Genomic DNA, 21,535 nt, shown 5'->3' on the forward strand with positions numbered 1-21,535 from the left:
CATACCAAGTTCAGTAAAATGAAGCACGACCAACTTTATGACTTTTCTAATGCAAAACAATATTCAGTTTTGAGTGTGATCGTGTATGTATGCATCCCTTACTAAATTAAAGCAATGTCTTTCTCTTTCTCATCCCCAGCAGCTGGCATAATATCTAGCACAGAGTAGCACTTAATAAATGTTCAAAGAATAAAATAAATGACTGATTTTATCATAGAACTATCTAAATAACTAATCTTATGCTACAGTAACAGTATCAGAAAAGTTTAGTTTAGATCTATTTTTACATTAAATTCTAAACCATAAAGTCTATCAAATAAGTCAGGAAATGAAACTTTTATGTTTTCATATCCTATTTGCTGTTAAGTTTTGTAAAGAACCGATATAAAAGAAGAAAAAAAATTGAGAAGGCAGTATATGAACTTAAGGATTTACATCCCAACTAGTACTGAAAAGATTTTGAGGTAATGAGATTAAGAATAACTATGAAAACAAAGTTTTACAAAGACCAACATAAAATATATTTTAACTTTATATAAAAAATTTACTCATTACAAAATCTACCTACTTCTGACTATTTTCTTGCACTTCATACTCTTATTAGGAATCTTACTGAGATAAAGAAGATTTTGTAGATATGTCAGTCATTATTTCCTAAATTCCGACCAAACCAAATTCATATATGAAAAGAAATTCAGTATATTCTCACATTTTGGGGTAGCTCACATTAAATCCCATGGAACTTCCAACTCTTTTCAAGCAGTTCACAAAGCTTTCAGTCCCATTTTCGGTTCTGTTACTACAAAAAACCAACCATTTATTCAAAGGCTGCGCACTTAAAATCTTGCAAGTTCGAATATCCTTGGACCAATCAGCAGCAGACACAGGTTGACACTGAGAAAAATAATGATCATGAAAGAATTTAGCAAATTTATTCTGAGAACAAATTAAATAAAGATAGTGTGAAGATGGCCAATGTTTGTCACACAGAACTATTTAGTGCAGTTTGCTGTTCACAGTCTTAAAACACAGATGTAAGCACTGCATATCTGAACAGAATACAGGTGCTTTCTGGGAGTTCAGGCATCGGGACATCATCCCAGTCTGCCAGGCACTGGCTGCAGAACCTTGGGTAAGACCTCTGGGTGTCCTCTGTGTGCAAAGAATGGCATCTCATTCAAAGATCTCTGCAGTTCCCCTCCAGCTCTAAAAATCTATGACCTTTATTACAAATAGCTCAGGAAAGCAGGCTGTCCAGTTTGATCTCTTTACTTTAGGGCATCTAGATATCTCAGATAGAAAACAATGATTACTGATACTCTAAGCCCTACCGGGCAGTTAAGACTATACATTAGATGCAAGGAGTAGCTACATCTAGACGCAAAGATAAGGCCAGGGTGCAGGCTCCTTTCTCACTCTCTGAAGGTTCTCCACGTGACCAGGAACAAGCTCCCTGCACTAAAAAGAGGAGAGACTTTAGCCTGGTCCCCAGCCCTCCACTTATATCCACGGACTGTAATCTAATGGTGGGCAGGGAAGACCCACTTTTAGAATTAAGAGGGACTGAAAGGGACCTTAACCAGAAAAACAACCATCTTTAGGGTTAACTAAGACCAAGCAGAATGTTTCAGCCAGCGCCCTTAACTTGGGAACTGATAATCATCAATTCCTTGAGGTTAGCAGAAGAATTGAGAGTCTGCCCAGAGAAGAAATCACCCCCTCTTATGTCTATTTACCTCATCGGTTGTACACCTACAACTAAGGACTGAAAGTAAGTTTCTTATTTTTCCTACCTCTCTAATCAGCTGCAGACAAGAGGAGATAGAAGAGAAGAGGCAAGACAACCTAGCTGGTTGTAAACTTCCCCTCTTAAAGGAAAACTGCATCCATGTTAATTAGAAATCCAAGTTAGGTATTTTTACGATGTTTGACTAAGGTTATTATCCTTGACCTCTCCCTAGGAGATAGACTCCAACCTCAAGGTAACACCAAGGACTTGAAGCTGAGCACAGACTCTGTGACATTGAAGTTTCCAATCCATCATGGGACTCTGACATTTGACTCAGACTATCTGCTGCTCCCAGATTCCCCCCCCCCAACTTTTCCTTCAGAACAAAGACCCTTACCTCATCTTCCTGCCTCTTTCCCTTTTGAAACCCCAGAACAGGCATCAGAAATTGGGATGATTTTAGCCTGGTCATTCCCCAGCTGCCAGTTATCTGAATAAACCTTCTAAACCTTCCACCAACTTCTGGACTTTTGAATCATTTGTTTAATGCAAGAGGGCAAGGGTCTGGCGGTAACAGGATCACATTGTCATCTAAGTCCTTGCTACTCAAAGTGTTGTCTTGTGGGCCAGTGGCATGAGCATCTCCTGGGAGCTTCTTAGAGAAATGCACAGCCCTGGGCCCCAGACCCACTGAATCAGAATCTGCATGTTAACAAGTTCCCCAAGTGAATCAGATGCTCACTAATGTTTAGGAAGCATTCCAATCCCCTTATTCTACAGATTCAGTTATGGAGCCAGTTGACAGCAGTGACAGGTTTAGAGTCTGCTGACACTGGAGCCAGGGCACTTTCTCTCAAGCACTCTGGCTTCCAGCCATCTTCATGATGCCTTCCCATTAGGTGGCAGGCAGGGACTCAGCTCCAGGAGTAGACCTTAGCCCGAGAACAAAGGGAAAGAGCTAGCCTCGCCTAGGTGGTTCTATCTGTAGTCAGTGTTCATTTCTCTCCTTTGCAGTATGAGGAAAGCCACAGCCCTCTTGCTCACAGCATTTCCACCTGCTGTCATCATATGGAGGCTGGGAGGAGACCCAGGACAATGTGCCCAGGCACACCCTGAGGTCTATGAACCTTTAGTTTACTCGGTTCCTAGAACTTAATTTCAGAAAAGCAGAATCAGCCAGGAAGTCAGTGACATAGTAGCCTCTAGCCATCCACTACCTCTAGGGGGCATATTCTCCCGTTTTAATTCCCTTTCTCCTATGGAGACCTATTTCCACACTAAAAAATGCAAAAAAGAAAAAAAAAAAAAAAAAAAAAAGCTCAGGTAAGTATGACTTTACTCAGAGAAGATGAGATGGATCATTTAAGTATCCTAAGTCCTGCTTCACACATGGATCTGAAACTGAGCTTCTCTTCACTAACCCCTGACCAAGACCCTATGTGGCGCATACGTCAGTACTTTTTAAAGTTTCGTTTTGTTTTTTTTCTTTCCCCAGCTCCTCCATTTGTTGCTCGGCTATATTAGTTTAAACATGTTGGTTTACTATACCAAATAGAGCCTTCAAATATGAAATGAAATGTTAACTGGTTTAAAAAAATGGGCAAAACAGAGGAGAAAAGCTGAAAGATAATGCACAATGTCTGCATAAAATTGCTTCATTTCTTCAGCTGGAGCCTGGAAGTGGCAATGATTTGTCTTGTCAGGTTTCAGAATGTCTCTCTCCCAAGTGCTATTTCTGGGGATGAGTTCTATGCAAATTTCTTCAGTTTTGTACCAACTGAGTGGCATTTTACTTTGAAAGATTAACAGACACAACTGACACAGAAACTAAAAAAAACAACTCTGGTATCAAGAAACATAGTCTATTAGAATTAACCTTTACCAGTTAATAGAATTTTCTCAGGTAACTATGTCATTTTTTTTTCAAAGTCACTTAAGAGTAGTACAATACCTATTAATAATAGGCAGGTATGTTTTAATTGCCATGGTTTGAAATATTGTTTTCTAATTGACCTAAATTGTATCTGCTGGTTGACACTAAGTTCATGCAAGTAAATTCAGACTGAAAAGGAAATTAGAGGGGACCTAAAATCTCAGGACAAAGAGAGGACAGGGATGTGGCCATGGAGAAACTAGATGAATAGTCCAAGCCCACTAGTCACTTTGGCAAATGATCAAACTTAACACATATTCAAGTAAATACTTTTAGATGAAAACAAAATCAGAGCACTTACTATGTGGTCTTGCAGTAATATTTTTTCTGAAGGCACAACCCTTCCGGTCAGAGACATCTGGGCTCCAAAATGCAGCCCCCACTTCTCTAGCTCGAAATGTGCATCCTTGTTTCTGTTGACAGAGTTGTTTTAAATCACTAAAGTGTTTACTTTCTAAAGAATTTTAATCATTGGAGATATATTTTTAACTTACTGAATTATTCAGGGTCTGATTTTGTGTCTTTAGGATTCCTGGCTTCTGTTTCTATCTGCCATTTTTTTCCCCTGCTCAAAAGAATAACAGGATAACCATGCCCACCAGAGACATGAAAGGATGGGAAAGGGCTTCCGGGCGGGGTTGGGTGGGCACACCGGTTAGAAAAATCTGACTTCCACCAGAAAGACCTGGGATTGACTCCTAGCTCTACCCTTTAAAAATACGAGGGGTCTTCAAAAAGTTCATGGAAAGATTTCCATTACCTTTTAATTCTATTTTTCCATGAACGTTCTGAAGTATCCTTGAATGTGACTATTAAACAAACTACTAAATCTTTTAAAGCCTTACTTTCCTTACTAGCAAAATGTAGGGATAATAAAAGTAGCTACTTCACAGGGTTGATGTAAAGATTATATATGACAATATATGGCAAGTTACACAATGCCTGGCACATGCTATGTTCTCAATAAATATGGGATATTTTCCTAATGAGAAATTTGTTAATAAGATATTTTGGAGCTGTGGATGTGGAGATGTCTTCTAGGAATATTTGAATTTGTTAGCTTGAGAGTGGATAGATGATAAAGGAAAGGAACATAAGGATTTAAGCTTCAGAAGATTCATAGGATGGACAAGATAGTAGGAAGAGTATGAGAATACTAGTATTAGTAATAATAACAGTACTTTACACTTACATAGTACTTTAAGTTTATAATTTAATAATCATAGTTTATCTCATTGATTACAATATACGGTAATTTCTACTGAGCCATAAACCCCTTGAGAACAGCAACTACATTGACTGTCTCCTGGCTCCTAGGTAGAACCCAAAGCATAATAAGGCAGAAACACACAGAAGACTAATGAGATCCACACTTCTGTTTCCCTATTAAAGCTCTGCCTCGTTCTTTAGGGGAGCTCAAACCTTCTTACCACTGCCTCTATGCAACAGCTCATTATTTTCATCTATTAAGGTTATGTCTTGCCTGGTCACACTGAATCCTTTGAATTAATTATTTTGCTTCAGATACTGTCTGCCTAAGATGAGATGGGTGAGGCCATCATTGGTCAGGAAATGGGGTGAGGTATGTGGCATTACTGAAAGGTGGCAGGTAGATGTGACAGGAAGACTAATCCACAGCCCAGTATAAGAAGAATGAACCAGGAAACTCTTCTCAAGTAGGCATAAGTCTGGGGGATGTCCAGAATAAATGGCAAAGTGTATCCATGCCATGGAAAACTATGAAACCACGAGCATGATATTAGAGTTGCACATTTATCAAATGGAAATGTTCAAGAAAAACCTTTACGTGAAAAAAGCAAGTTACAACACATGATGTATAGCACTACACCATTTTCTTAAAAAGAACAAGATTACATGCATTTTCAAATATCTTAAAGAATATACGCCATTCATTCAATTGATTGATTCATTCATTGAACAAATATTTACTAAGTACACAATATTCTCTTTGTTCTTTTTTCTTATGTAAATTTCCAAATTCCTCATAAGCTAGTATTACTTACAAAAAAATTTTTAAAGAAAAACAACCATTCTACAACAATGTGTCCAAGAGAATTATAAAGCAAGCCACATGTGTAATTTAAAATTTTCTAATAGTGCATTAAAAAAAGTAAAAAGTAACAAATGAAGTAATTTTTAAGATATATATTAATTAACCAAATATATCCAAAATGTTATTTCAAGATGTGTCACTAGGCACATTTCAAGTGTCCAGTAGCACATGGGGCTATATGACCAGACGGTACAGTTTTAGGAGGTCAAAAGGGAGCATCAGGGAAAGGTCAATTTTCCATCGCAGATTACAGCAAACTGTCATAAATGAGGGCAGAAACACAGTCTAAGAATTAGATGGGCTGAACCAGAGGGCACAAAGGCATCTCAAGTTTAAAGAATATACAGTGGGGTTTTCCTAAAGTTCAGTCTACAGAGGCCACCATATTAAGATCTGAGCATTCCTGACCCTGAATACTGGGGACCCGGTATGTGTTTTGGTTGTTTTTGTTTGTTTCATTTGGAGTTTTGTTTTGTTTTTTAGATTATAACCCTTTTCTTCATTCAAAATTTTATCCAGACCTCAATGTATTAAACAGATGTAAGCATAGCTGTCCAGCTGCAGCAGGTGATATCCCATCACTTCCCGCAACCCACTCATCCTGAGCCATCTCAGATGGACTCTGGGCTCTGAACAGCACCATTCGAAAGTGCCTTGCTCTGCATCAACAAGCATGAGACATTTTCATTGTGGAATGAAGCGTTATGTAGTTCATTCAACTCTACACACTCAGCCTTAGGCAAGGTACACGTGGCCTCAGAAAGGCATCGCAGTACCTACCTCTGGATGCTGTCAGCAAGCCTGGCCAGACGCTGCTGCTGGCCCAAAGGACTGATACGTGTTTCATCAGCCACAGCCTTCATGAGCTGGAAATCAGAGGTTGCTTGGCTAGTCAGCCCTATTAAATGCAAACAAAAATAAAGTGAAAAGATGAACATATTCAACATAACCTCAACCCATCTCAGGCACAGTTTAAACTTTTCACTTCAACTGAATCAGATTCACCATCTGGATAGCACTGTTCGATAGAAATGAAAACCACACATCATTCTAAATTTTCTAGTAGCAACACACACACAAAAAGCCAAAAACAAACAGATGAAATTACTTCAAATAGATTTTTTAGCCCAATATATCCAACATATTTTCATTTCATTTCAACATGTAATCAATATAAAAAATTTATTAATGAGGTAGTTTCCACTTTTTTCCATACTAAGCCTTTGAAATCTGGTCTGTACTTTACAACTTACAGCACATCTTCATTCAGTCTTTCAGGCAAGATAGTCACATTTCAAGTGTTCAATAAACCTACATGGTTAGTGGCTATCATATTGGGTTGTGCAGATCTACAATATTAGAATCCCACTAAGGATGAGCACCCCTTCCTTCAAGGATTATATCCTTTTTAATTTTTCTAATTCCAAAATAAATATATATTCATTGTAACTGATTCAAGCAATGCACGAATGTAAAAAGTAGAAAGTCACCCCCTTCTTAGTCTCACCCTATTAATCAAATGAACATCATTAAAAGTACTCGAGATGGTTATTCAGATTCTATTGCATAGTGAGGATTACCTGCTGGAAGCTCATGCAAAAAGAAAAAAAGGATCATTTTGGCACTAGTCTAACAATATACTTGAAGAAAATCAAAGTCAAGAGCAGCATGGTCTTAGGATAGTATTTGGGGGTCTATTTTACGTCAAAGTAACAAATGGAATACAGGAGACAAAGGAAATAGATTCCAGAGGGCTCTCTATCCTCTCATTTGTATCTACTATTGAATAAATTACTTAAAGGGCCCATCCTCCATGGGTTAAATTAATGCTCTGGCACTCAGCTACTTTAAAGAGATTCTGCCCACTGCTAAGTAGTCGGAGCCTATGATCAGGTACCTGACAGAGTTATAAAACATAAACATTACCTGTTAGGAAGCAGAGCTCAGGTATCAGGTGGGCAATCCGAGCCTCAGTGTTGTCATTTCTCTTGCTTTTCAACAGACTAACAAGCAATGGCTGATTTAGGTCAGACAAAGTAATATTGTATTGCTATAAAATGCAAGATTAATGATGGTAAAGTTAACATGGAAACACAGCAAGATATGCATCCTTGTTTATAAGCAACAACGTAATCCCAAAATGGATATATAAGCAAATCTTTCCAGAGAAGGGAAAAAACATCCCATGGTTAACTACTCATTTCTACTTTCTTTTGTATCTGAGGTCCAGTTTTATTATTTTAACTATTATCTTTTATAATGCAACACCGTTTAAAAAATCATTTCTCTGCTCTCTCTGGATTTCATGGAGATTCAGAATAGTCTCCAACCAGTTCTACATCATTCGATTGACCCCACAGGGGATGACTTGAAGCCAGCATTTCCATTATTGATGACTGAGGCAGACTGTGCCATGCTTAACTAACTGGTTCTAAATATCTATATTCATTTTGAAAATATCTACACACAGGTGGAGGCAGGGTTATACTGAGTCAACCTCAGATTTACCAAAAGACCATGACTGTCCTTATCTTCCAGGATAGTATGATGTTACAGGGAAGCAGGTCTGAAGCCTGACAAATATGAGTTTTATCCCCAGCTCTTCTACTTGCTTGGACTGTGACACTGGGGTAAGTGACTTCCTCATGTATGAGCAGTTCGGGGCCATTGTATGTCAACCACTAGCACTGTGTCTGGTTTACAACAAGTCCTCACCAATTGTTACTTCATATCCCACTTCCTTTCCCTTCCTCAACTTGAATTTCAACATTCTTGCCTTGCCAAAAGTTCATTTCCAATGGCATGGCAAAAGTTCCAATTAACACTTATTTCTAGTACTATTTACTCAATACTAATGACATAACAACTGGAATTATAATTTACAATATGCCTGGGCACTATGTGATGCTGACATCAACAACTATAATAGGAAGTAAGATGTGAGCATTTCTCCATTTCAATAAGGACTTTTAGTCAAAAATATAAAACAATTCAGGAATCACATTTTAAAGTGGCAACTGCAGCTAATGCTGTGGCCAAAAAGCTTAGAGAATCCTTTATCAAAAGAGAGATTTTACACGACTTCATTATTTCAGTACATACAGTATGCTTATGATGTTCAGGAACTGCAGTGGTTACAAAGAGACATATTCCCTGCTTTAACATGTAACTGCGTTATCTATAAAGCAGGGCAGAGAAGCACAAATAATAATAATGATATGCTAAGCACTTTTATTTTACCTCATTTCATCTTAACAACATCTATCTATGAGATAGATACCATCCTTGTCCTCTTCACAGATAAAGGAAAACGGTGAGAAAATAAATAACATTCCCAAGGCTCCATAAGCAGAAATTAGCACAGCTAGGATTTATCCCTTAACACTCAGGAAACTCTACTTGTTACACCACTCAGTGTAATACCACTCACTGGGTCCCTGTGCCTGGTAAGTCAGGGAAGGCTTCATGAAGGCAGTAGAGTCCTGGAGAGATCTTGAAGATAATGTGAGAGTATGAAGAGTCCCAGGCATCAGCTCAAGCAAAGCTGGGCATGTTGCAGGAAGAGGCAATTCTATCAAGCTGGAGCAAGGCCGCCAAGAACTCCGCCCCCTAAGCTGCTGTCATAAAGTGAATTTACCCACTCCCTTGCCCCAGTGTTCTTAGCACTTAAAAATATTTTTCATCATAGGATGAAATAGAGAAATATAAAGGACAATATCAGGATGGCTTCCACTTTGAAAACTGACTATATAATAATTTAGTGTTCCTTTTCCAGGACAGAGAGAACATTCTAGAAGTTGACACAATTTTGTTTCCTTTTCTGCCTAATTGCAATATATATGCTGGGAACCACAACTCATTATGAAAAAGTGAGTGGGATTTTTAACCATGATTCCCTTTCCAGAATGTCACAGGTCTTAAAATACATCTGTTCAAATTTAATGATGCAGAAAAGAAACCCAAATGTATAACAAACTCTGGATCTAATAAACAAACATTTACAGAGCACATTTTATGCACAAGATGCTTGGCTAGGTACTATGAGTCAATTAGCCACATAGAGGAAAATGTGCTCTAGAAGCAATGTGGTGCATGGCATAGTGTCTCAGAGAAGAGAACAGCTAGCTCTTTTGTGTGTGTAACAGAAAGCAAAGTCAGAGAGGACTTCACAAATGAGGTGACACTTGACCCTGAAGGTAAGATTTGACCTAGTGGGGAAAGAGAAAGGTACAGTGTGGCTTTATGCAGATGTCTAGTGCACATGTGCAAAGACGAAGGAACGTGCAGTGACTAGTGAGTGTACGTGGGGAGTGGAGAGAGTGTGGGGAAAGGGAGGTGGGGGAGCGATAACACCTTGGGGTGCACAACAGGGATGCTGAGGGATGTGAGGCTAAAGGGTGGGATGGGGTCAAACTGTGTGATGCTAGAGATGAAGAAGGGGAGGACAGAAAAGGAGGGCAGGGTCTCTGCTGTGTACCTGGTGCTCACAATATGCAGGCACCAGGCCAAATGTTCTGCATGCACTATTAATCGCGTTCAGTGTTTACACTCCACCATTAGGGTAGACAGATCAATTCCCTTTACAGACGACACTCCGGGTTTAGTGATTTGCCCAAGGTGACGCAGCTAGAGTCAGGGCCATCTCATTCCAGAGCTTATGCTCTTAACCACGTTTTGGGCAGTGCTTCAGAAAGATCTCTCTGGTGGAAATGAGAACGATGAATGACTGAGGACAGAGCTGGGGCGAGGAGACCGTAGAGAGTGACTGCAACACCCACCCCAGAGGGGAACTGATGAGAGGTCCTGCCTTAATGAAGCAGGAAAAGGGCTGGGGAGGAGGGGAGGGGTCCCGGAGGGAATTCAAGGATAAAGGGGGCAGAATTCATGTTGGTGACAACTGAATGAGGAGGCGGGGGTGAAGAAAAGGAAGAAAGCAAAATGATTCCTAATGGAGCCGCAGAATTCCCAAGGCGAAACAAGAATGGGAAAGACAATGAAGTCAGTTTGAATTAAGTTAGTTTGAGATGCCTGTAGGATATTCATACAAATATGTTCTGAAAATGGAGATGAATATGTAACTTGGGAATGAGAGCAAGGCAAAAATAGTATATTTGAGCAGTCACAAAATACAAAGAAAAGATCCTATACAAGGATGAGGGAGTCATGGTGAATAATGGTTCATTTTGGGGGAAGGAAGGAGGAAAACATCGAAGGAGGCTGAGATGGAACACCTGAAACTTAGCGGAGAAACACAGGAGATGTGTGGCAGGAAGGAACGGAGCAGGTCAGGCAGGTGGGAGTGGTCAAAGGTGTCAAACGCTACGGAAAGCCCCTTAGTTAGAACAGTAGCTGAATTTGACCTTTATAGCGTTATTTCCATAGATACCAGACTGAAGTAAAGAGGTGCTTAGAGCTGGTGTAGATGACTTTCTAAAGCTAGCTAAAGAGGAAAAGAGAACTTTTCCTGAAGGTGTAGAATGACCAAGGCAGAGTTTTTGGGGTTTTTTTGTTTTTTAAGACATCTGTGAGATTTTGGAGACCTGAATTTAATGTATGAACATACATTAAAGAGAAGGCACCTCTGAAAGGAACTGAACACGGAAAGTGGTAAGCAGGGTAATTGTGATCGATGTGAATTGGGCATTAAGAAGCAGCAGGAAATTCCATCAATAAATCTTTCCTGGGAGGGGACAGGGGAGGAGCGGAGAAGTGGTGGACTAATGGGTACAAAACTATACTATCTACCCTAAGTGAATCCTTGTGCAGTACATGCACGTATTGCAACAACACACTGTGCCTTACACATATGTACAAGTAAATGTTTAAAAAAAAATTAATTAAAAAATGTTTCTTATCTACTACATGCAAAGAACTATGTTAGCTATGGGTATCCAGAAATAAAGAGCTCAAGGCACATCCCCAAGAGCTCAAGGTCTAGGAGGGGGACCACCCCATTCATGTCGTGCCTGTGAGGATCTGATGCAGCTAAGTGCAGGGAGGGGAGCCCCTCCTGGCAAGAGTGCCACGGGGCTCCCTGGAGAGTTGACTGCTGAGCTGAGTATGGAAGGGTGTTTCGTGTGTGTCTGGCTATGAATGGGTATCCAGGAAGAGGAGACAACGGATGTGAAAATGTACAGGGGAGAAACTGTGTCAAGGAACCACAAAAGTCAAGTACAACAGAGCATATATGGAAGGGAATGGGAAAGTGGTAAGAGATGGGCTTGAAAGTCAGATCTTAAAAGGCCTTGGAAACTCTGCAAAGGAGCTTATGTTTGGCTCCTAAGGCAATAAGGAACCACAGAAATGTTTTAAGCTTGGAAGTGACACGATCAGATACAATTTTAAGGGAAATTACTCAGAGTCCAGGAAGACGGAAGCAGGAGAAAGGATGAAGGTCAGGAGGAGACAGGGATGTGGGGGGAAGAGACAAGTCAGAGAAGTAGGTAGAAGACAGATTGAGCCTGACCTTCCCGGGATCTGTTGGACTTGGAAAGGAAAAGGGAGACTTCTGTGAGCTAAAAGAAAAGGAGATGAGAATAAAGAAAAAACTGTCCTACCTGCTCGTAATAATCCACATAGGTGATCTCAGTGCCGTCCCGCTTCTTAAAGGTATGCGTGGGCCTCACTGACCAGTCAATGTCATCAATGCGATAGGTTTTGTTATTGTATCTAGCAAATGCAAGAAGTCTTTTAAAAAATTTTTCCAGGGGCTGGCCCGTGCTGATAACACCAAGGTCAAGGGTTTAGATCCCCAAACTGGCCAGATGCCAAAATAATTTTTTTTTTCCAAATCATCTAAGATAAACAGCTACTTCACCACACTTTTAATTCAAAGTAAAGATAAACTCCTGAGTATCAGAAATTACAAAAGATAGTAACACAAGAATATTCACTTTTTTTTTTTTTTTTTAGTGATCAGCTCTTATCTGAGAAGAGCAGTAATTAATTCTTCAGTATACAGGAAGATCTCCATATTCCAACAAACCCCAAGGGAAAGTCACTAGACCACCATCTGTTTTTCTCACTGTAGACACTCTTACTTCGGGTAAATCATTCTTAAGTGTTCAAAGGCCAAAGTATTACTCAAAACTTTCCCATCAGCTTCTCGTGTCACTCAATTTTTGAAGTCTCAGGTAGTCCTTCTGATAAAAAGCAGGCTAATCAACCCCGGAATTCTTGTATCCTACTCAACCTCCCATCTAGGGTTGGCCCTGGTCAAAACTGCAGAACAGGTCAGCTAATATCATTCTAAGCCCCTTCTCCCCTTTAGCACTGTGTAGCCCAGAATGTTCTCTTGTGCTGCCCCAACCTTGGGACAGATTTTTCCAGAACTCTTGGTTCCCTGCAAGGTGACTTTGAAGGATGCGATAAACTAATCCATCAAAATCATGACAGGAGGATGAGAGGGCAGCCTTCTCATCCCACCTCTCTGCTACGTAACCCAGACAAACAACTCCAAGTGGAAATTCCAAGCCCGACTTTGAGAAGGCTAGCATGTCCCCTAAAAGAAGTATCCTGGACTAGCAGCAGTATTTGGTGAGCTTTTTAGTACTCAGGAAGTCATCTAATCTGCTGATGCTTAATTCAGTTCAATATGCACTAAGGGAAAATTATATATAGACAAAGCTAGAGGTTTGCAAAGAGGTAAAACATGGTCTCAGACTAAAGGACCTCAGAATCTTATAGAGAAGGTAAGACATGGACCTCAGGTGTTGTCCTGTAACATAATAAAATGGACAAACGGCCATAAAGACCTGGCTGTAAGCAAAGTGCTATGGGAGCAGCCCAGTGGAGGGGGCTGAATAATTCCATCTGAGTGGGCACGTGGAGGTGTCAGAAAAATGGTGACACTAGAGCTGGGCTTCATGGAAGTCAAAATTTAAAAGGCAGAATTTGGGTTGGGGTTGCAGCACTATTTACAATAGCTAAGAGTTGGAACCAGCCCAAATGTCCATCATCAGATGAGTGGATATGGAAACTGTGGTATATCTATGCAATGGAATACTATTCTGCTATAAAAAAGAATGAAATACTGCTGTTTGCAGCAACATGGATAGACCTAGAGAGAATTATATTAAGTGAAACGAGTCAGGCACAGAAAGAGTCAGGCACAGAAAGAGAAATATCACATGTTCTCGCTTATTTGCGGGAGCTAAAAATAAATAAATAAATACACAAAAAAACCAGGGCAGCGGGGGGGGGGGGGGGGGGGGGGAGAAAACACAACAATTACAATTCCTTGAAGTTGTTATGACAAGCGAACAGATATGAGGTTGTTGGGAGGGAGGGGGGAGCGGGAGGAGGGAGGGAGGATTCGATAATGGGCCACAATAATCAACCACATTGTATATTGACAAAATAAAATTAAATTAAAATTAGAGATGAAATTAATTAATTAATTAACTAATTAATTAATTAATTAATATTTTTTTAAAAGAAAAAAAAATTGGGGGTGGGGAATCCAGGCAGAGGCACTGAAGCAGTAAAATGCACACTGTTGGGGGTTAGTACAGGGAGCGGGGGAGGGGAGGGTACAGCAACAGGTCATTCAGGACCATGTCAGCTTGTGGACAGTCAGACACACGTTAGGAAGTCTGAACTCCAGACAACCGAGAACAGCCAGCTCTTCTACCAGGTGAGTCAACTGATCAGATCTGTGCTCTGGCCAATGCTCCAATGCTATTCCTGTTCCCAAATACCATACATAATTCATTCTCAGAAAATTTATTTAGATACAGGCTTTTACCTTGTCAGGACAATGAGCCCCATCAGTTGTTTCTCACATGTCTCAGTGAAGCAGGACATACCAGTTTTGTGGTAGAGGTCAGTCATGAATTCCAGAACAGTCTCATTCCGGAGGACTTTATAACTCACATTAGCACTAAACAGGAGCCTGCTTTCAAACTGTGATATAGAAATGGCAAACCCAGGCCAAAGGGATAATCTTTATGAACAAATAAAAATAAAAAATGAGTATTTTAAATGTTACAACAGTAAAACAATACACATTTTTAAATGGTGATTTTTTAAATTCTAATCCTCTGGATTTTATAATTTTTTTCTTTAGTCTGATTTCTTCCTGTTGCTGACTGGTTATTTTCAGCTGGGGTGTCTTGAAACATATTTAGGAGAAAACATATTCTCGTAAAGCAGAGTTTCTCACCCTTGGCACTACTGACATTTTGGACTGGTTAATTCTTTGTTAGGGGCTGTTCTGTGCATTGAAGGATGATTAGCAGTATTCCTAGCCTCTACCCACTAGATGCCTGTAGCAGCCCCCCAGCTGTGACAACCAAAAATGTCTCCAATGTCAAATGTCCCCCAGGGGGCAAAAATGCCCTTGGTTGAGAACCACAGCTGTAAGAAAAATAAGTTTATGGGGTGATCTGTCCCAGCATGAAAACATCTCAGTTCAGAAAAGCACACTGAGGGCTGAGCCCGTGGCACGCTCTTGAGAGTGCGGCGCTGGGAACGCGGCGACGCTCCGCCGTGGGTTCGGATCCTATATAGGAATGGCCGGTGCACTCACTGGCTGAGTACCAGTCACGAAAAAGAACAAAAAAAAAAAAGAAAAGAAAAGAAAAGCACACTGAAGCAAAGGTGAAGGTAGTGGATAGATTTAACAATGTGATTAAGAAATACAGAAGTGATATCACGTACAGATAAACAAGAGAAACTGGAGCACAGTCCTTTCCATATAGACTGAAAGGTCTTGAATACAATATTACAGAAATTACATGAAAAAATAGATAAATACTTTTTAAAACCATTCCAGTTTATATTTTGTGGACTTAATTGATTGTGATAGTAAACCAGCCTTCAGTACAAACATGCGTTGAGCACCTACTGAGTTTAGCACAACACTGGACCTATGAGAATTTCTAATCCAGGTATATTAGAAACGGGATGCTTCACAGAGACCACTCTGACACAATGAATGGACATATGGAAATCCTATCATTTTTCCTCCACCTGGCAGAAGGCCAAACACCCCACCCCTATTTTTTATCTTTTATGCACTTCTCTCTCTGCCTGTGTATCTGTCTTTGGGCTACTCATTGCTTCTCTGCCTTTAATTTGACCACAGTATTTTGGAGAGCTGAGTAACAACCAGTGCAATACATAGCTGACCACTTCCTCTCCAGCATCCAGTTCCCAGATTTGGGTGAAAATTCTGCCAGTGTTCATAACAATCTATCCTTCACGAGGATAGTGTGGGTGGATTCTCTGTCTGACATCTGCTTACCCAGTGATTTCATGTCAGCCACCTGGGCTCTGCTAACTTCCTTTCAACAAGAAAACTATGTGCTATAACATAATAGCTTACTCTGCTTTCATTATTACTTGTTATACACAGAACTTTCAGTTTCTGAATTCCTTTTAGGATTTATGATAACGATCAGAACATTAATATAAGAAAACAGGCTGCTAGCTTCACATTCACATCTACCATTCTATTAAAAAACTTGAAAATTAAAAAAAAAATCCATTACATTTCGTATCACAGAGTCTCTCATAGTAGTCAAAATGGTATAATATTGCATCATAAATTATGTTGCTTACATTATAACAGTTTCAAAGTAACAGAAAATATAAATAAACCTACTTGTGCTGGGGAATTTCCACCGGCTCTGAAGGATTATAGTAGTTCCGTCCAATTTGGTACATGGACAACTTTTTTAAGATCCTGCAAGTATATGTTTTTGAATCTTTGGTAAATATCAGTCAATAACTGTAATTCTAAGTTTGTATCCATGCTGAACATGTTAAAAATATATAGAAAGGGCAGAACTTTCATTCTTATAGCACTGGAAGGGTTCAAATACTAAATAAACTCATGAGTGTATACATAAGAGAAGAGCAATGACTTCTTCATACTTGAGAATAATACAACTGAAATTATTTTCGTCTGTCTGGGCTTACCTGCAATAATAAATATGTAGTCAATTCCAGTTATGACTGTGGTCCTAACATTCTGGTCTGCCTGGAAGGAGTGAGGCAAGCCATGTCTGAAGGATCTTTTGGGCTTTTCCTATTTTGAGACAAGGAGTCTGTTTCTAATGAGGGTGCCCAAGCTCCCCACGTGCTGCCAAGTAACCATGGCTGCCTCTTCACTACTAACCCTGGTCACCTTTGGAATGTGAGACATCGCTAATATGAGGCTGTCCGGTGCATGGGGGAAATGGTGGGAGTCTTAAGTCAGAAAACATGGGTTCGGACCCTGTGATTTTGACTACCAAATGTCACCGAGCCTCAACCTCTATCTGTAAAATGGAGATTTTAATACTACTTGCCTCAGGGCACTCTAGTGAGGATCAAGTAAGATAAAACACTAGTAAAAGAGATCTGTCACTGAAAGCACCTTCCAAGTGTCAGCTGATTTAAAATAGTCCTCTCCTAGGAGGGCACATGCAATAGTGGCTTCTCAGAGAGCTGTTCGGCAGCACTGAGCTGAGGCCCAGATATGATGGGGAGATACTGGATAAGACGGCAAGATGTCTGACTAGAATCCGGAAGCAGTGCATCTGCATGGGGAAAGTTCCTTTCTGTGCCCCTGCTACTCAGCAAAACCCCGAACTTCCCAACTTCATCTCCAGAGGCCACTGTTGAGCAAAGGGCTGGCATCTAAGGTTTTGAACAGATCATCTTAACGATCCACACTAGGAGCATGCAAAACTGTGGTTCTCAAGCTTTAGCTTGCTAAAAATGTGGATTTTCAGGCTCCGCCTGTGAAATTCTGTTTACCAGGCTGAGCGAGGGGCCAGGGAATCTGCATTTTGTCGTGTTCCGCCCCACCCCCAAGATGACTTTGGAGCACGTCCACCTTGGACCACTCAGAAGAGCACTGAAAAGCTTAATTACACTCTTCCTTCTATTCCACACATGCATGTACAGGAGGGAAGGGGGCTGAGGGCGTAGGCAGGGCAGAAAGCAGATGCTGATGGACTTTTCCATATCACATCAATCAGCCAAGAGAAAAACAAATACTTCAGTTTATGAAGTCAAACATAGTGAACTTTTAAGTGTGGGGGTAGGGGTGGGAAGACGTACAGAAAAAGAAGAAAAGGAAAAATGCACCCTCCTTGCTACCAGTGAGACAGCAGGAACCCTCGAACTCTTTGTCTTAACTTGCGTAATGTGGATAATGGCGCTCTGTGCCAGTGAGCAGCTGTGGTGGACTGTGCTACACGACTGCTAAGTGCAGGAAAGTACGTGAAAAATGCCCTAACGGTGGCATTGTTGCTGGCACACTGCCTACAAAATGGTTGATGGTTTTAATACCCAGGATCTATGCTGAAAGGTATCATTAGCCCAAATTAAACTCACATTTAAAGCAACTTACTTTTTGAAGATGATATTGAAGACCTGGATGCACACGGGGGAACTCGACAGCACCTCGGTTGTCAGAGTGAGAGTCATCTTCACAGTCTCGCCTCTGTGAGTTTCACTTGACAGTTCCGTGACCTGAGAAAAGAGGTACTTAATATTCACCCTACAGATCATCCCTGTGTGCAGAATGTAGATATTATAAAGCCATCACGATTTAACATGCATTAACCAAAACAAAACTGCAGGTGTTAGTATGTCAGTAATAATCTCATCATCACATTATGTTTGGAGAGTATGTTTTTCTCTTTGTCTTTCTAATCCTAAAAAAGCAACACATTTCTCTACTCTCTAACTTCTTAAGTGAGAATCAAAGCCAGATTCACGGTTCAAAGAATTGATCCAAAGAGAATTCCAGAGCAGTGGCTCTTGATCTTCTTGGGGGGGTCGGAGGAACATGGATCACAAATTACTTGGAGAGTCTGATCAAAGTTACAGACAGTCTCCCAAAGAAAATTTCACATATGTATAAACCACAACAGTGTGCATAATGTACCCATTTTCAGAGGATTCACAGATGCCCAGGAGCCTACCAGTGGACTGCCCTGCCCATCCCAAATTCATGGATTGCAGAGGACAGTCTCTCAAAAGTTTATCCATAAAGAAGAACAGCAAAGAAGAAGAAAGAAAGAAAGCAAAGGAGAGGAGACAGATAAGAGGGAAAGTGAGCATGGGAGAGGGGGAGAAAGTGGGGGAAGTTAGAACAAATACAAAAACTGATTTTATAAATTTCTGAAAGGTCCTTTGAGTTCTTATAACGTGTAACAATGTTCTAGCAATATAACGATTGCATGAATAGGTTTCTATAAAAGCTCCCCAACTAAATGTAAAGCTTCTTGGACCAGACAGGACTTGGAATAGGATTTTGAAGTAAAAAAATAAATATCAACTAATGATCAGGGATTTTCCAAAATCCCTGGGTGAGGAACTAGAAGTCAGTTAATAGGCAAGCATTTATGTATTTTGCCCCTATTTTCCATTGTTATGGTGTAGTTTTAACCACTTTTAAGTTGAACCAAGAATGTAGGGCAGGAACCAGTCACTACATGGAAATGAAGAGAAACTGGTCCTTTCGCGGGGGATGAATTATTTCATGGAGATGATTTCTTGCTTCAGATAGAATTGTATAGAAATCAGAGATGGAGAGCTGCAGGAAGAGCTCATCAACATCGGGAGAAGTCTGGCAGATGGGAGGGGTGCACAACTCTCAAACTGCTGCAGGAATTTGGGGACAAAGGATTAAGACAACAAAGGATGCTGGATGAGAGGGTAAGGGGAGGTGGCAGCAGATGGTCTCGGGAACTGCATTTCCAACAGCCACCTAAGATCAGCCTCCTCAGCTCCCCCCACTCCTCCCCCATCAAACACCAACTCCTCCTTCACTTTCTCCATCTGTTACTGGACCCCGAACCTTCTAGTCCCCAGGCTGCTAACCTCAGGGTGAACTTCCACTTCTCCTCAGTCCACAGTCTAATCAGTTGGCAAGTCTTAGTGCATCTAGATAAGCAATGTGTCTAATCTATCTCAGTTGTTCTAATATCATTATTTACCACAGTGCTAAAGAGCACATGATTTGGAAATGGGCAGGCCCTGGTCCTCTGCTTCTTACTGCCAGTGTGATCTGCAGCAAGTTACTTCAACCCTTTAAGACCTTCCCCCATCTCCAAAGTGGGAATGAGTCCAACTTAAGTCACAGGGCTGTGAAGGTCCTCATCCATACCACAGGCACTCAGGAAGGTTAAATGAACAGCAGCACTCTGTATCTCTGTTCAAGCCCTTCTGACATCCTGCCCAGACTATTCCAGTGACACTATATTAATCTTCACACCTCCTTCTGTACATCATTTAATAGGATGTGATCAGAGTAACTGTAATTTAATACAGCTCCCATGGAAACGTTCTCTCAAAGCCTTCAGTGCTCCATAAAGGACAGTCTCTATTTCTCTGCAGAATAGGACATTTAAAGTTCTCCCTTGGAGCCACAACTTCCACACCTTCCTGGCTAAACCTGAATGACCAAAAGATTCTAAAATATGCCACTCACTTCCTATCACTGTGCCTTTGCCCCTTTTGCCAAGGAATTCCTCTGTCCCCCATTATCCACTTCCCTGATCCAAATTCTACCCAAGAAACTAATTCTCTCTCTCCGTGAAGTGTCCTTCTAGGAATGATCTTGCCTTTCATCAAGCTCTGTATGAGGACCATCGGCAAGATACTTAACTTCTCAAAGGCTCTAGGGTGTTGAGAGAGTTAAACGAGATCATGCTAAAAAGAACGGCAGAGTAAGAGGTCAACAAATGTAATCTTTCAGGCATAATAGTAGCCATCGTGGTAGCAGCTGCTCAAGGGACATAAAGCATAGATCTACTCATCTCAAGGGAGAAGTGCTGGGGCTAATTTGGAGAACAACCAAGCACAGTACTTAACTAGTAGGTGTTTGGTAAGTGTAAGCATAATACAAACACTAATTGTTATTAAGGCACTTATTCTACCTTACACTGTATTTATTTATCTTTGCTTCCTCCATGGTGGTAACACCATGCTAGGTACACAGTAGGCACTTTTTAAGTGCCTGAGAGTGGAAAATAGATGTGAACAATGATAGCAATCTCAGTCATGATGCAGGTGCACAGATGGGTTCTGGAAAGCAGTGGAAGGCCAGGAGGCAGCTGAAGAAGACTTCTAAAACCACGCTATATGGGAGCGCAATAACTGAATTAGTGGAAAGACTCTTGACTACAATAAGCATCCTAGGAAGTGTGTAGGGGGTTAGCATGAGTGCAGGATTAAGCTTTAGTCAATACTAAGATCAAAATAAAAAGTTGAGAACAGCAGTATCTTTGTTAGGACACTTTCTTTTTCACCGTAACTGGGTGGCAGGTCATAGGTAGATAAGAAATAATGCAACACTTTTCTGTTCAAACCCGGTAACACATATGTCTGGGAAATAAAATCAGCAGGCCTGATTTGCCACACCATGTTTTGATGGTATATCTTCTCACCTGCCTCCTCATTAGAGTCCATCACAAGCAACAGAAAAGTGTTTGACACATATTACATGCTCATTTTGAATGAGAAATCAGTAATATTAACTTATTCCTGTATCCGTAGAGTAAAATTTCTCCATTTTGGTTAGGTACCACTGAAGGAAGCTGGATGACCCAAGTGGTGTATAATAATTTTAACATATCTAAATTTCTTTTTTTTAATTTTTCTTTTTGATATTTTATTTTATTTTGTCGATATACAATGTGGTTGATTATTGTGGCCCATTATCATAACATATTTAAATTTCTAAACTGTTACTACTATTGTATCTACAAGAACAAGATGGTCTTTACTGATAAGAACACACTTGAAATGTATCATTTAAATATGAGAAGCCATATTAGCATGCTATCAGCATCTGGTC

At 40.4% G+C, this 21,535-nt stretch overlaps 1 protein-coding gene across 1 annotated transcript in view; it reads right to left on the reverse strand.

Moving 5' to 3' along the window:
* Window positions 1-21,535, reverse strand: part of PIWIL4 (piwi like RNA-mediated gene silencing 4) — a 45,652-nt gene that overhangs the window by 16,830 nt on the left and 7,287 nt on the right. Inside the window, exons 5-12 of the mRNA XM_063095590.1 lie at window positions 18,080-18,201; window positions 16,343-16,423; window positions 14,483-14,680; window positions 12,294-12,405; window positions 7,663-7,786; window positions 6,517-6,634; window positions 3,964-4,075; window positions 710-894 (exon numbers count right to left, since the gene is read on the reverse strand). Coding sequence (XP_062951660.1) covers window positions 710-894; window positions 3,964-4,075; window positions 6,517-6,634; window positions 7,663-7,786; window positions 12,294-12,405; window positions 14,483-14,680; window positions 16,343-16,423; window positions 18,080-18,201 — 1,052 coding nt within the window. The remainder of the gene's footprint in view (window positions 1-709; window positions 895-3,963; window positions 4,076-6,516; window positions 6,635-7,662; window positions 7,787-12,293; window positions 12,406-14,482; window positions 14,681-16,342; window positions 16,424-18,079; window positions 18,202-21,535) is intronic.

This window comes from Cynocephalus volans, chromosome 4, assembly GCF_027409185.1.
Source record: "Cynocephalus volans isolate mCynVol1 chromosome 4, mCynVol1.pri, whole genome shotgun sequence".
Taxonomy (NCBI): Eukaryota; Metazoa; Chordata; class Mammalia; order Dermoptera; family Cynocephalidae; genus Cynocephalus; species Cynocephalus volans.